The sequence below is a fragment of the Camelus bactrianus genome, chromosome 13 (genome assembly GCF_048773025.1).
Source record: "Camelus bactrianus isolate YW-2024 breed Bactrian camel chromosome 13, ASM4877302v1, whole genome shotgun sequence".
In the NCBI taxonomy this organism is placed as follows: Eukaryota; Metazoa; Chordata; class Mammalia; order Artiodactyla; family Camelidae; genus Camelus; species Camelus bactrianus.
The window spans coordinates 61,182,161-61,197,765 of NC_133551.1; the positions used below are offsets into that span (position 1 = coordinate 61,182,161).

A 15,605-nucleotide genomic window follows, 5' to 3' on the forward strand; every position below is an offset into this window, starting at 1 on the left:
CTCTATCCAACCAAACTGATGCCTGATATCTGAAGCCCTGAGCCCCACAAACACACTGCCCTTAACCTCTGCATTCTTCCAGAGAGTCACGTTCAGCTACGGTCACTGGCATTGGCTTAGGGGGAGAGGGATGGGGTCAGGTTAATCCTCGGGCGTCTTTTCTTCTGAATGGACCCTGTCTTTGCCATCAGGTGAGGGGAGGGATAAGGAGTGGCTGAGAACAGGCCTGTTTCTCTACCTTCAGACCATGTACTCCTGGTGATAGAGCTATCTCCTCCATCAGACCCCAGGTCCTTGAGAACTGGGCCGTCTCCTTCAATCCTGTGCCCAGCCTGGGCTCTGCACAAGAGGTACCCCCCACTCACCTTTCAGCGTTGCCTTCTTTAGTACCTTCATGGCATACAAGTGCCCACTGTCAGGCCGGGTGACCTTCCGCACCAGAAAGACCTGAGAAGGCAGTGAGGAAAAGCAGGGGAGAAGCTGGGGAGGGGGCTGAACCTGACAGCTCTCACGCATCAGCTTCCAGGCTGACCTCCAACTTCCCTGAGCACCAAGGCGACCCCTGGGTATCAAAGTGACCTCTCTCCTCCTCCTCTCAGATCCATCAACCCTAGCCCTCTAATCTTTTGAGCCCCAAGGTAACCCTCCCACCCCCATCTCTGACATGACCAGTGCTGCCCTCCCAGCTCAGGACTCACTTTGCCAAAGGATCCCTGGCCCAGAACCTTGAGGAGCTCAAAATGGGACGGGTCGGCCTTCTCGGAGCCAGCCTTGACATGGTGCGTGATGGAGATCTCCTTGAGGACGCCCTCATCCTAATGGAAGAATAGAGCTGGTAGGCACAGTGGGCCCCACTCAGGCCAGCATGGGGCGTGTCCCCCCATCCAAGTCCACTCCCACCAGACTTTAGCAGACAGGGTCCTACAGGCCAAACCAGACAGCTACCCTGATAGGGCCTCCCAGTTCATCAATACCAAAAGGGCCTCAAAAGCTGGGGAGGGTCAAACTACCAAGGTGCCGGCTAAGGTGAGGCACTGCTCCTATTGCTCCTGCTGCTCGAGCCTGGTCAGGCCCAGAGGGATGCCTGGGCACAGCCAGGCTGGCCAGGCTGTGCCAACCCCAGGCTCTGACTGAGGCCCACAGACCTGCCCCAGGTCCTCCCTCCCCCTGCTGCAAAGCTTTTGGTTTTGCCACAATAGGAAGTAGGGTTTGTTCTCACACTAGGAAGGTATGGCTGGGCTTTTGTTCCTGGTCGGGATGGATGATAGGCTCTCTCTGGCTAGAAGGACAGGGCTGAGATACACAAGGACCCAAGTCACCTAAGGCTCCACCACCAACCCAGTAAGTGCCAGTCTGGTGTGGGTAGGAGCTAAGACCAGAGACTCCATGCCCCACCCTCTGATACTTCCTTCATACAAGTCTATTAGAAACCCCTTGCCAGGGGTCCCAGTTGTTCTAGGACCCCCCTGCTCTCCCTCCAATCTAACCGATATTGCCCTGGAGCCCTGAAGTGTCTCCTCATTTCCCCTGGTAGCAAGTCGTGGCAAGGTCCAATCACCCAGGAGGGCCAGACCTCGGCAAGGAGAGCCCAGAGCCAGCTGAGGCCAAACTGGCTACCCAGGCACCTGCTCCAAGGGCCACAGCCAAGCCAGGCCCAGACATCTGGGCACACTCACCGAGTCCCGCCTGGGGCCAGAGCCAGGGCCAGAGGCAGGCAGAGAGGTCTGGCTGATCCTGGGCCGCTGCTTCCTGGGAAGCCAGGGGAGCAGGGCCCAGAGCCGCAGACGGGGCGGCTTGGGATCCTGCTCCATCCGCCCCACAGGGCCGAGGCACCATGGCAGGAGCAGGCAACGGGCCGGGGCTGCTGCGGAGGTGGCCAGGCCCAAGGCGGATGTGCAGGGTGAAGGCGGGGGCTGGGCCCAACCCAGGGCCACCAATCACTCAGGGCCTGTGGTTTCCCAGCTCCCTTACCACGTTCCCTTCCTCTCTCTTCCCCCCTCCCCATTGCCTGAGGGCTGCCCTCTGGCCCTCCCCCCATCCTCCCTGTGGGCCTGCAAAGGGAAAGTCCCATGCCAACCCAGCTGCTAAGGAGTAGATAGCCACCCAACAGGTAGAGACAGATAAAGAGGGACACCCAACAAGCAGAGGCAGACACCCAATAGGTGAAGACAGATGAAGGCAGGCATCCAACAGACAGGTAGGAGAGTACACATGCCCAACAGGCAGGGATGGATAGGAACATGGACCTAGCAGGCAGAGGCAGGAAGAGACTCATACCTAATAGGCAGAAGTGGACAGAGACTCATGATTAACATGCAGAGGCAGATGGGGATCCAATAGGCAGAGGCAGATGGGGGCTTGCATCCAACAGGTGGAGACTGATGGAGACATGTATTCAACAGGCAGGGACAGAAGGGGACATGACCCAACAGGTGAAGACAGGCACTCATTAAGTGGAGACAGAGACAGGAACCCAACAGTAGAGGCAGGCGGGCAGCAGACTCAGACAGCCAGTGCTGGTGTGGCCCAAGGAGGCTGACAGATACCCAGGGCAGACACAGGCAGGAAAGACACACAGATACCCAGAGTCAGATCCTGGATTTAAGGATGGAGCTCCAGGTTCTTGCTGGTCTGCTTAGGGATGGGAAAGTGGTGAGGGGACACCACATGCAAACCCTCAGCACTCGGGAGAGCAGTCTAATATGTGTAGCAGACCCATCTCTGAGCATTTCCATTTCTGTGGGGTTTTCTTCCCATGCCAGGGCTCGAGAAGGGCCTAGGACCAAGACACTGGACCAAGAGGGACATCTCCCAAATGCAATCTGATGACTTTGACTCTGATCCAAATATCCCAAGGCTGTCATCCCCATTTCAGGAACAGGAAACTGAGGCCCACAGGACAGTGACTCATCCAGGCTCAAAATGAACCAGTGGCAGAGCCAGCTTGAACCTGAGTCCTTCCCCTGGTCAGCAGACCTCAAATGCCAGGAAAGGGTGGGCAGGTAAGTCAGCCAGAGCCACGACCTGCCTTTTCAAGGCTGCCCCGTCCCTCAGTACCAGGGACAGTCTGGGGACTTCCCATTCTAGATCCTGACCCTAAGAGACACAGCCCCCTCTTCAGTGGACCCTGAACAGCCACAAAAGCTGCAGTCACAAAAGGCTGCAGGCTAATCAGGCCCCTGAGTGTAACCCAGTGGGTGGGACAGGTAGAAACCCTGATTCAGAGAGGGCCTGGTGAGGGCCAAGACCACACAGCAATACCTGCCTACCCGGCCCTGAGGTCTGAGCCTCCGCGTGTCTGGCTGCCTCTGATTGAGAACACTCCCTGGGGATAGAGGCAGTCACCCGGAAACCCTAGGGGACAGAGCCACCCTCAAACCCATTTCTTGCCCAGAGTCATGGTGACAGATACCGCTGGAGGCAGGCCAACCCTCTGCTCACCTTTCTGAGACAGGGGAGCGAGTCTCTCTCAACCCGGGGGAAATCTGCTGGGGTCTGCATAGTGGGGCCCCAGCCGCTGGCCAGAGGGCCCGGTTACTCCCCTTACTTCTGCTTTTTCAGCTTTCCTGGCCCAGAAGGCAGGGTCCCTGACACCCTCCTTCTCACTTCCCCCTCTGCAGGGAGGAGGGACAGAACATGATGGGTCAGGCTCCCCTGTTGAGGAGGAGATACTGCAGACCCCAAGCCCATGACTCCAGGGGGCCCAGGGAAACACTCCTCAACTCCTCTGACCCTCAGAAAGGGAGACTGGAACACAGACAGAAGTTACAAAGCGATGGGGCGGTAACACAGTGGGCACCTCACACTTGAAAACATCCCCTTGAGAGAATGGGGGGGCAAAGCCAGCAAGGCCACCATTTCTACTGCCCCAGCCCAGAGCATGTGCACTCACTCCTTCTCCAAAGTGACCATCTCATGACTGGGCCCATCCAAAATGGCAGCCCACAGAGCAAGCACCACCACACCCAGCCCTGCCCTAAAGAAGCCTGCAAGCCTCGGGCCCTGGGACAGGCAAGGGGACAGAAGGCCCTAGCATGGACCTCATAGAGGCCTGAGAGGAGGAGCAGGTAGCCGTGGGGCAAGGGTTGACCAGGCCCAGCCCATTGCCACATGTCCTCACCACATCACTCACACCAGTACACCCACAGGAACTGACACACACACAAATACACACAGTCTGATGATCGGAAACCATTTCCACAGACATCCCCCACATACACCAAACTTCCCCTTCCAGACCTCACAAGGCCTCCAGTAACAGGCTGATGGCCTGCTGGCTGTTGTGAAAGATGCTTCCTTAGACTGAGGACTTTCACTGCTCCCCAGCTTCTTCAGGCAGGGGTCTGGAGGCTGGGGCAGCCCTGGGAGCCCCAAAGCTCTCCGGTCCAGTGCCAGCTGGGCCCCCACCAACCCTTGTGTCCCTCAGAAGCAAAGGACTCCCAATGGCTAGCAGAGTACAGGAAGGGGCAACAGGAAGGAAACAGTCTCAGAAGTGCCTTCCCTGAAGGGTATCTGCAGGGCCTCTGAGGCCTCTGGTGGCAGAAGTGGGGAGGACAACAGCAGACCACAGCCCCGGGTCCCTGCCCCATTCCCCCTATAGACACTTCCTCTTATTAACTTCCTCCCACAAGGCAGCTGGAGAGAAGCCCAGAGCTCCGCAGCCTGACCCCAAGTCCCCATCCGGGGCCTCCCTCTACCAGCTGCAGCCCAAGCCCACCTGCTAATCTCTGGCCCAAACAGACACCAACAGCCCCTCCCCCAGCTGGCAGCATCTGCAAGACACATCTCCCAGGATGTTTCTGGGCAGGTGAGGAGGGGTCCACAGTTCCCAGGCATCCTTGTTGGTGGAGCTGGCCTGCGGCATGAGGCCAGGACTGGCATGGAATAACAATAAGAATTGCATCTATTAATTGAGCATTTATTACATGAAGCCATTCTTTCCTTCAGCCTTTGTTGGTGTAGATTCTGCCAGGCCCTGTGTCCTAGCTCCAAGGGAAGTACTGTCATCCCATTTCGAGGTGAGGAAACTAGACTCAGAGAGAAAGTGACCTGCCCAAGGCCATGTGGCTAGAAAGGGGGAGAGCTCAGGGCAAAATCAGTCTGTTTGCTTCCAAAGCCTACACTCTAAGCACTTCATTATCACCGTTCCTGCAAGGCCTGCCAGCCTGCTTCCCCTCTGGACATCACTCACAGCTAATGGCCTCTCTGTCCCCAGGTCAGAAGCCAGACACTAGGAGGCGCACACATTAAGGGAGACTTCAGCCTTGTCCTCGGGCAACTCCCCAAAATTAATACACAATAACAAAACACAACTGTCCCACACAGAGCTGTAATCAACGTGCTGTAAATGCCCAGAGACTGTAACTACCTGCCTGGGGTGAGGTCAGGGAAGATCTTCCAGAGACAGGGCAGTCCTGTTGGACTCTGAGGATGAACAGGAGTTGGCCAGGCAGAAAGGAGGAAAAAAGATATTCCGTGTAGCGGGAGACCAGTGTGGAAAAGAGACTTGAAGCCAGGAGTGTAGGAAGTTAAGAACCATCTACTCACTAGCTGAGTGTTTCCAGGCAAATCTCTTTCCACATCTGAGCCTCAGTTTCCTCCTCTGTAAAACAGAGGTTAAAACTAAATGTTCAACCCTCAAAAGGTTGCTTCTAGAAGCAAAATGGGCCACAGAGACAAAGGGATGTGGTAAACAGAACTCCCTAGATTACACGGGAGTCTTACTGCTGCAGGATCTTCCCTGGGTGGGCTAGAGGGGCAGAGCCTACCAGGTCTCAGGTGCTGGGAGAGAGAGCTAGCCTGCCCTGGCCAGTCCAAGGGAAGTTCCCCCCAACACCTGAGGCTCCCAAGGCTCCCCGAAGTCCACAGTCACATCCTGCCTGAGCTCCAGCCAGAGGAGCAGGAGGGATCCGGGAGGGATCAGGGTTTCATAAACAGGAAGAGAGGAGGGGAGGGGGGATGCTCAGCTCTCAAAATAGACCTGCAGGCGCTTCAAAGGGGTCCAGCTCCGGAGATAGCTGGGGGAGGGGGCCTGGGGAGCCCAGTCCACCCCCAGGAAGGGAGGGAGGGTGAATGGAGCCCCAGCATTCCTGAGGGCGCCAGGTGCACCAGGGAGCTCTCACCCTAGACTGCAGTCCTCACTGTGGCTCCTAAAACCCCAATTACCCACTTCTCCCTGAAATGGGTAAAATAAACAAGCATTAAACACCAACATTATACCTCAAACCCTGTTGGATTCTTTAATTTATACGCATCACACTCCCTCCTCTGGGTGGCCCTGAGGGCTGGACTCTATTATCCTTTTACAGAAAAAGCATCTGATCCTCAGAGGGCCAAATCACTCGCCCAAGGTTATACAGCAAACAGGAAAGAGGGGCGGGATTCTAAACTCAGAGCACGTGACTCACAAGTCCCCCTCTCAGCCTCATCTCCACATAGAAGGCCCATGTCTCCAGCTACCTAAATCCTGTCTTTTGAGGCCCAGCCAAATGCCAGCTCTGCAGGGAAGGTGACCTGGTGCCCCACAGCCCACCCCAACTCTTCCTGTTCTGCCACACACAGCCATGACCATCCATCTGGTCACACTCAGCCCCAAGTTCAGATGCCACTGGCTGGGTTCCACTCTCACGCTCCTCTCATCAGGCCGCCAAGAGACATGTGGGAAGGTGGTATATTTCACTGCCCACCATAAGGCCTGGCACAGAACGCAGGTTCTCTGCGCCCACAGCATGCTCTTCTCCATCACAGCTCTCCTGTCACTACTCTTCTCCCAACATTAGGAACTCCCTGAGGGTGGGGATGTTGACTTCATTTTGTGGTCCCTATGCCACAGCAGGGTGCACTGAAAGTCTGATGAAGCCAAAGATAAACCAGCCTGCTGCCAACTCATTCTACTGCACAAAGCCATGAGGTCCTGACCACAGGCTGAGCGCCCCCTGGTGTGTTGAGCCCAGAAGTGGGCACTGGGGATACTATGAGGTTCTGGGGCAACAGAGAAGGTAAATGAGCAGGTGCCAAGAAATGAGGGAAGTTAGGGGTCACTGGGACCCAATGCTCCTTCTCCTCTTCATCACTCAGTGTTCCCTGGGCTGGGAGGAGTGTGGGTTCTGTGGTCAAGCAAGACTTGACTCCATCGCCACCAGCTATGTGACTCTGGGCCTCAATTTTCTCATCTGTAAAATGGGTATAGTAACAATCTCTACTTCCAGGGGTTTTATGAGAACCAAATACAAAGTCCTGGCATGGTGCTTTCTTTTCCTTAATGTGGCATTTGAGGCTCTCCCTGCTCCATCCATGTCCAGCCTCGCCTCCCTCCCCACCCCAGGATCTTCTGCTCTGGAGCAGGAAGGAGTCATAGGCTTAGAAGCAGATGTAGGTTACCCACCTTAGTAAACTCCTGCCCTCTCCCAACTAGTCCCTCTAGCTCTGAGGTGAGAAGCTGCACTCGTCACCAGCTCCCTCCAAGCTGCAAACAACTCTGCAACCCCCAGAACCACAGCCCCAAGATTTAAAGATCATGGGTCTTCACTGGAGACCTACAGCCCCTCATTCCATTACTAGGCAATCAGGGCAGCTACTCTGTGGGAGGCGGTTCTCCAGACATGGCGCTGAGACAAGTCAAGGGGTCCAGTCCACACGATTTAGCCTGGCCGTTGGTGGCCTGAGGTTGCCATAATACCAAAGAAGAAGGGGTTAGGAGCCTACTTCTCTCACCCTGCCCTAACCCCAGGTAGCTTAGCTCACTTATCTTAGGAGGTTGAGTCAAGACAAACATCAGGACCAGCCCTAGGTCTATCTCAAAGGTCGAGCTTACATTCTGGTGCCCAGGCAGACCCAGGCCTGGAGGGTGTGGCCACTAACAGGCAGTGGAGCTGAGTTATACATCAGGGCATTCATGCAGCTGGTGCTGAAGTCACTGTATGCCAGGCAGTTCCTACCTCATTTGTCCTTCACATCACTCCTGCGAGGTAGGCACTATTATTTCCAATTTATAGCTGAAGAAACTGAGACTTAGACAGGAGAAGAGATTTTGGTCAAATGGCAAGGATGGAGCCAGGGCTTGAACTCAGGTCAGCTCTATGGCCAGAACCCATGCTCTGTCCTGCCTAGGAGGCTTCCAAAGTCCCTCCACAGCCAGCAGCTCTGTGACCTCACATCTCCTTGAGAATTGGGTGTGATCTTTCCCAACATGGAGATGAGAAAGCTCAGGCCCAGAGGGGACAAAGGACCCACCTAAGGTCACACAACTGTCACCCAGCCTTGGCACTTTTGTCAATACACAAAATCAGCAACAGGAGCTGAGGGACTAATGGGAGGGGCTCAGGGAAGCAGAGATGGCAGAGGGAGTCAGCCTGGGGTTGGGGAGTGGGAACCCTGAGAACTGGTCTGTGTGCCACATGCCAGGCACTAGGCCTTGGTTAGACTTGAGGTTACCAGGTTCCCTCCAGCACCATGTGCCCAGATGATTCCAGGCCTTCGTCAGGCCCCACAGACCTGAGCCTCTCCCATCACCCCTTCGGACCCCCACAATATAGTTGGCCAAGCTGCCATGAGTAAATAAACTGAGTAAGTGTCCTGCCCTGGGTGATGGGTAACCTGAGTTCTAGCCTAGATTCTGCTCCTGACCCTGTCTGGGCCACAGTCCCCTCACCCGAGAAATATGAAGGTTAGAGCAAGTAATCTCAACATGCAGGGTTGCCTCGAGGATTAGGTGTGATCAGAGAAGGAAGGCTGAGCTGGGTCAAGGGTCCTTACACTCAGGTGGGATGAGAGTAGGCCTCCTTACTCCTCCACAGCCATACAAACAGTCTCCCCATGCCTGACTGTCCCTAGCCCCAGTGCTAACCCTGGTCCTTACCTTAGACAGCTGAAGTCCAGCTTCTTCCCCTGGGGCCTGTCCATTCTGGAAAGAGAAGGGAGATTGGGGAATATTGTCAGAATTCACCAGAGTAGCACAGAGTGAAGATAGATCCCACGGGGTACCACTGCCCTTGGCTGCCCCCGATAGCTAGGAGGGCCATGGAAGTGGGGGCAGAAGTTCTGGGTGAATCCCCTCTCCCTGCACTCTCACAGTGAGGGCAAAGGCATCAAGCCTCGTGCAACAGCCCCTCACAACTCAGGGACAGCATCTCCCAGCATCCCTCCCTCATCCTCTCTGCCTGGCAAACACCTCATCTTTGAAGTCTTGGCTTAAATGTCACCTCCTCCCAGTGAGAAGGAAAGGGCTCCAGCAATGCCACAGGCAAACTGTGACTTCATGCCAACTAATCAACTCAAGAGGCTTCAGTTTCCTGATCTGTAAAATGGGGGTATTTACACCCACCTCCCAGAGCTGCTGCAAGGGCTGAAGAAGACAAAGTCTGGGAAAGTGTCCAGCCCAGAGATGGTGGCTGCCCTGGCTTTCCCTGTCAGGGACCCCTCGCCATCCTTGGAGAGTCACTACTGCTCCACTGTGGCCCTGCAATCCTTCATTCTACCATTTATCACCATGCAGGAGTTATTTACACACAGGTCTGCCCCTCCTAATAAACTGGGAGTCCTGGGAGGGCAGAGATTAGGGTTTGGTGCTAACAGCTGCTCTCTTCCCAGCCCCTGCCACATGCCCGGCACTGGCTCAGTGCCTCACACTTCCTGACCTGGGAGGGAGGCCTTGGCACCATTTGGCAGAGGAAGAAATTGAGGTGCGTAGGGACCTAGCGAGGGTGCCTATGGTCACACCGCTGGTAAGTGGGGATTCAAAATCTGGTCACTGACACCAGAAGGTGCTCAAAAGAGCACAGAGAAAGAACAGCCCACAGCTCAGCCAGGGGAACTTGCAGAGAGGTAGGCACTGGAGCCCATCTCTGGGCAGTCCTGCTTCCTCCAGCCCCCAGACTTTGCCCTCAGGTGGGTATTACTCACCCTGGGGCATACCAAACCCAGCCTATCCGTTTCCTGTGTGATATGAGGTAAACTACCCCATCTGGGCCTTAGGAAGCTGGAAGGAGCTGTTCCCGCCCCTCCACAGCAAGAATGTGAAGAGGCTAGGAAGACCCAGGACTTTGGAGCCAGGGGCCGGGTCCACAGGGCAGCTGTGGCTTTGCTCGGCAGCAGCAAGCACAGCTGTGCTCTGCCCATTACATAATCTCCCTGCCCCTGGAGCAGCGCCTCTATGTCTTATGTTCCTAGGACACCCTGCCCCAGAGCTCCTTTAATGCCCCAATCCTCCCCAGGGGCCAGTGTTCTGCAGGTCCCACCACACACAAATACACATACACATACATGTTATCTCTCAGAAGCCTGGGGAGAAGGACCAGGTCAACCAGGGCTGAGGGGTGGGGGAGGCATGTGCGATGCATTTGTAAATGGAGTTCCACTTCACTCAGCATTCTAGACTCTTGACATAATTCCTGGAGATGGTCAACAGCCTACACACCAGCCATCCTCATTCCAAACCCTGACCCTTCCTAAAACTCATTACATCACATTAATCATTACACTTGAGTGACTGACTCCCCTGGTCACTCACTCCGTACTGAGAACTTTCTATGTACCAGGCCCCAAACCCTTCCATGACTCCTCACTGCCTGCAGGATAAAGTCCTAGCTCCTTGGCATGGTGTTCGAAGCTGTCATCTCCAACTGCCCAACACAGGTGACTAAGAATGTGGGTTCTGGAACCTGATTTTGTGGGTTCAGATTCTGGGTTCTACCACCTGCATGAACCTGAGGTTACTTCATTTCTCAGACTTCAGTTTCCTCATCTGTGAAATGAGGATAAAATAATGTACCTCACTGAGTGACTGTAAGAAGCACACAAAATCAAATCTATAAAATATACACACCTGGCACATAACTGGTTCATAAGCAATCACCATGATTATTACCGGGCCCTGTTCTGGAGCTAAACTGAACAACATGAGACCCTGAACAGACCAGTTTATTTCATATCCACAAGCATATGCATGATGGCTCCTTCTACCAAGAAAACCTTTCCTGCCTGGTCACTCTGGCAAACTCCTGGTCTTCTTTCAGAACTCAGCTCAAATGTCATCTCCTCTGTCCATGCAGCCTCAAATCCTTTCCTCCCTCCTCTGGGCCTCACAGTACTGAGCAAACTGCTGATTAACTCAGGGAGGAGCTGTGGCTTGTCTAGCATCATCTCTCTGGCACCCAGCACACAGTCTGTCAAACGAGACACAGTATGTCTTAGCAAAGAGAGTAAGGAGTCCAGAGTAGGTTCTGTTACTCCCATTTTTCAGATGAGGCTCAGACAGTTAAGGGACTTACTTGAGATCCCTCAGCTAGCAAGTGACAAATATGCGGTCATGACCCAGAGTCACGTGGCTGTAAGCCTGAATCCCCGACGAGGGAGGGGAGGAGGTGCTGGGTATTCTCAGAGGTGTGCACTCATAGAGCAGCATCCTGGAGGATTCAGGGGACCCCAAAGGCCCTGTTTGGCTGCCCCCAGTCCCAGGGCCTCTGGCCGGGGTGCCATCCTCATGGAACCCCATGCCTGTAGGAGCTGATGCACAAGGTTTCTACAGGGGCATAGGCAGCCCTGGAGAAAGGACTGGAAGTGCAAGAAGGACCACAGGTGAGCTTCCCTCTCTGAACCAGGGTTCTGGGAAGACAAGGTTCATTTGCCCCTCTGGCCAGACTGCTACACAGTTGGTGAAAAGAACATAGCTGCTAATCCTAGCACTACCAGACGCTCACTCTGACCTTGGGTCTGTCATATTGCTTCTCTGAGCTTCGGTTTCCTCATCTGTACCATGAGGGTAGGTCTGTCTTGTTCACAGCTGCACCCTGTTGCTTAGAATAGTCCTTGTCACATGGTAAGTGTTCAATAAATATTTGCTGACTGAATGAATGAACGAATGAATGAAAGGGGGAAATGGATTCTGAGTTTGCAGAATACTGAATAAAAGATCTTGTCTAAATAAAAAGTCTTGTACAGGAAAGGCCCTTTGGCCTCTTAAAAGGATGGAGACCCATTCTTTTCCCGCTTCCTCAGAGAACACTGCTCATGGGGACAACTGCCGAGGACCCTCAGACCACTGTGCCCTGTCCCCAGAGGTCAGAGATGGGTTCCAACAAGCATCCTTCCTTCCTACCCAAGTAGCTCTGTTTTGGGAAAAGGGGCCAGGGCAGCGTCTGGAGAAGCTGGGCAGCAGATGGACAAAGATAACACGTGCCCCATAGACAGGAAGCAGCCCCAGGAGCTGGGTTCAGAGCCCAGCACTGGCAGCCCTGCATGCTGATGGAAGTTGGGGCCAGGTGCCAGAGCCGGCTGGCACCACCAGCCCTCGGCAAAGGCTGGACAGAAGAGTCTGCCAACATCCGGAGCCTCTCTTGGAATACCTTCCACCTGGATCAGTTTGATCGCAGCTCTTCCCTCTCCTTAAGCCCCACTAGACTTAGTAGAAGAAAGATCTGGGTTCCAATTCTGACCCTAATATTAATTCACAGCCAGATCTCCTCTGAGTTCAGTTATTCTGTATGAAAATGGGTAATAACCCCTACCTTGAGAAGTTGTTTTCAGAATTATTTTATTTTAATAAGGTAACAGAGGTGAAGTGGGGTGGGTGGCACCCCACAGTGAAACTCTGTACACAGCGAGGCTGGGCCTGGGACCAAGGTTACTGCCTCTAGCGGGGTCAGGGAAGGCCCAGGCAGCATCTCACCTATACTTCCAATGGGTTTACTCCACCTGGGCCACACCCTGGACAAGGCCCTGCCTCCTAGCAGCCCATTTTTAGTAGCGTCATGGGGAAGGCAGGGCAGTCCAGATCCCAGGCCTCTGCCAAATGCCCTCTCCACTCCCTTGCCTGCCTCCTTCCAGGCCAGGAGCCGGCGGCAGCGCCTGTACCTGCAGGTCAGGCTACTGTATCACTTACATTTCACCTGGGCTAAGAACAGCGAGGCCCTGTTCTCCAGTGAGAACAGCCCAACCTTCGTCCTGGCTCCAAATGGCTCCTGTTACCCAAACAATAACATCCAGTCGCCTGGCACCTCCATGGAGTGGGGGAGGGAAAAAAATGGGCCGCAGTACCCAGAGCTCGGCACACTCTCAGGCCCAGAAAACAGAGACCAGAACCCAGCCCTGTCCACTGGAGAAACAGAGGCCCAGAGAAGCTAAGAACTGACTGAGGGTCACACAGCATTTCCAAGGTGAAGCTCCTGAAGAAATCACAGCCCCTCTAATCCTAGGAAATAAACCAGTCTTTTCCTCTCACAGAGTTCAGGTGCAGTAATACTAAAACTGAGTTGAGTTTCCTGTTTAGACCTGGCCCCTAGTTAAGCTGACCCTGCCCCAGGATTCTCCAAAAGGAATCAGGAAGTAGTGCCCTGAACTGGGAATTGAGTTCCTGGGTTCTGCCTTCCCTACTAGTATGACCCCGTCCTCAGGTTAAGTCCCTCCCTGGTCTCTCCCAGTCTACCTTCCCCTAGGGAGGCCTAGGTCTCAGGGGCATGCCAGGGCAAAGGAATTCTCCTCTGAGCACCCCAGCCCAAGCCCCTTGTGCCCCAGGCCTGGGCAAGGGAGTGGGGAGGTGGGAAAGGGCTGGGGGTTGGGAGGGGTGGATAGGGGCTGCAGAGGGCAGTGTTCCTCACCTTGGAGGGTGAGTCAGCGAGAGAACCTCCTCTGAGCTGTGCAGGGCCTGTAAAAACCCCATGGCAGGGATCCCAGAGCAATTTACTCCAAATTGCGCCTTCAGGTTGGTTACCTAATCCTGCCGTGCCCACCCTCCAATAGCCAGTGTCAGCCATGCTCATCCCTTTAAAGGGGCAGCACACCCTGGGTGCTGCGGACCAGAGATCCTCACTCTGATCTCAACCTGTAGTCCTGAGAGACAGGGCACTTGGTGGTTGCCACAGGTAAGAGAGGGCAGAGCTGGGGTTGTAAGCAGGGGCTACAGCCCAAGCCAGAAGAAAATCACCTTGGCTCCCAGGTTCACTAAGGTCTCCCTGCATATCCCCACATACCCTCTGGAAAGGGGGTATCACGTACCTCCTTCCCAGAATGAGGCTAAGGGGAAAGTTTTCTCCATCTGCTGGTTCGGGGGCTTGACCTTGACCCTGGGGGTCAAAGGGCACAGGAAGAGCTGGCCTTCTGCATGCTTAGGGTCTGGTACCACAGAATCTTCAGAGGGCAGGAGTTGCTTCTGGGAGAGGCTAGGCAGGTAGAGGCCAAACTCACCAGGGGCCCAGCCCTTCCTATGGGAGAGGGCACATGAAGGGAGGTAGGCATCAAGGTCCTCCTCATCTCCACGAATAATCTTCACAAGGTCCAAGGGCTTTTCCCCACTCTCTTCTCCACACGGGGCAGGGGACATAGGTGTCCGCTGACCCTAGCCTGGGGCAAAGAAAACCAAGAGTTTCAGCCCCAGACGGGCAGTGTCACCTCACATTCTACAACTGCCAGGGTCAAGAGGGGCAATCTTTCTAGGGTCAGCAGTGGAAAAGTGGGGAGCTCTTGGGGTAGGGCTCTGGGACATGTCAAGAAGAAGTGCGGGTCCCATGACCCTTGTCTCTTATAGAATCTGAGACATCTCGCACCCCAGCCCTGGCCATCTGCGCCAATGAAGGAAACTCCGACAGCTCCCGGTACAGATCCTAGGTGAGTGGGTTGAGGGGGGCTAGATATCAAAGCAGCACGGGATCCCTCTCCAGCCTAAGGGGTTTCTCGGCGCTTGGCGAAACTGCCCTCGAGCACACACAAGAGAGCACACACAAACACACCCAGGGAATAAGGGGGTGGAGCCGGAGAGGAGGCAAGAGATCGGAGGGCAATCGCGCCCTCGCGGGCGCACGCCAGGCTACAGAGGCGCGGCAGGCCGCCCCGCCCCTGTGGGGACCCGGGCTCGCCGGCCGCCGGCGCCTGTCCCCCGCCCCGCTCACTCACCTCCGGGTCCAGCGGCACCAGCTCCATGAGCGGCCAGGGCTCCTTGAGCTGGGCGAGCGGCATCGCGTCGCCGCCGGGCCGCCCGCCCTCCTCCGGCGGCCCGGGCCACGCCGCCTCCCGGGCCTTGGAATCCCCGGCCCTGTGCCCCAGCGCCCCCTCGCCCCCTCGCCCCCTCGCCCCCTCGCCGCCTCGCCGCCTCGCCGCCTTGCCCCAGCCAAGACCCTCGCGCTCCGGCTGGGCCGTCCGCCGCCGCCGCCACCGCCGCCGCGGCACTAGCACTTCGGCTCCCTCCGTCACCCGGCGCCGCCGCGCCCATTGGCTACCTGCGCGGGGGGCGGGGCCACACAAGCCCCGCCCCAGCCCCCGCGGCGCGGCATTCCCGGCGCAGACCCCCGCCCCCGCCGCGAGGGGCGTTCTGGCCCCGCCTCCACTGCGAGCCCCTGACCCGCGCTCTGCACCGCCCAGAAGAGGACCTCCCGGCTCCTCCCTCCCAAACCTGGTCCCCTGCAGCGGACCACGCCGCTGGGGTCACCGGTCTCCTACCCTCTGCTCGTTTGGGATCGCTCCCTAGATGTTCCTTCTCCTCGCAGCGGGCCTATTTTCCCTGTTCCTTCTTCCTCCCCTAACCCCTCGCACACTCACCCAGTGTCCTGGGCCTGACCCAGGCAGAGGCTGGAAAGGACCCTGGGCCCTACTCCCCTCATTACGAGGCCCTAGGACCC

At 55.9% G+C, this 15,605-nt stretch overlaps 1 protein-coding gene across 4 annotated transcripts in view; it reads right to left on the bottom strand.

Annotated features, from left to right (window-relative positions):
* The window catches only part of RPS6KA1 (ribosomal protein S6 kinase A1), a 34,942-nt gene extending 19,873 nt beyond the window's left edge, over nt 1–15,069 (bottom strand). The window contains exons 1-5 of one of the 4 annotated variants that reach the window (XM_074377085.1): nt 14,884–15,039; nt 14,179–14,334; nt 8,858–8,902; nt 699–815; nt 366–447 (exon numbers count right to left, since the gene is read on the bottom strand). In XM_074377085.1, coding sequence (XP_074233186.1) covers nt 366–447; nt 699–815; nt 8,858–8,902; nt 14,179–14,244 — 310 coding nt within the window. In that variant the 5' untranslated portion in view covers nt 14,245–14,334; nt 14,884–15,039. Of the gene's footprint in view, nt 1–365; nt 448–698; nt 816–1,676; nt 1,890–3,441; nt 3,558–8,857; nt 8,903–14,178; nt 14,335–14,883 lie in introns of those variants that run through there. The other 3 variants (XM_074377086.1, XM_010948013.3, XM_010948011.3) reach the window with 3 other exon arrangements.
* Between the last annotated feature and the right edge of the window lie 536 nt (nt 15,070–15,605).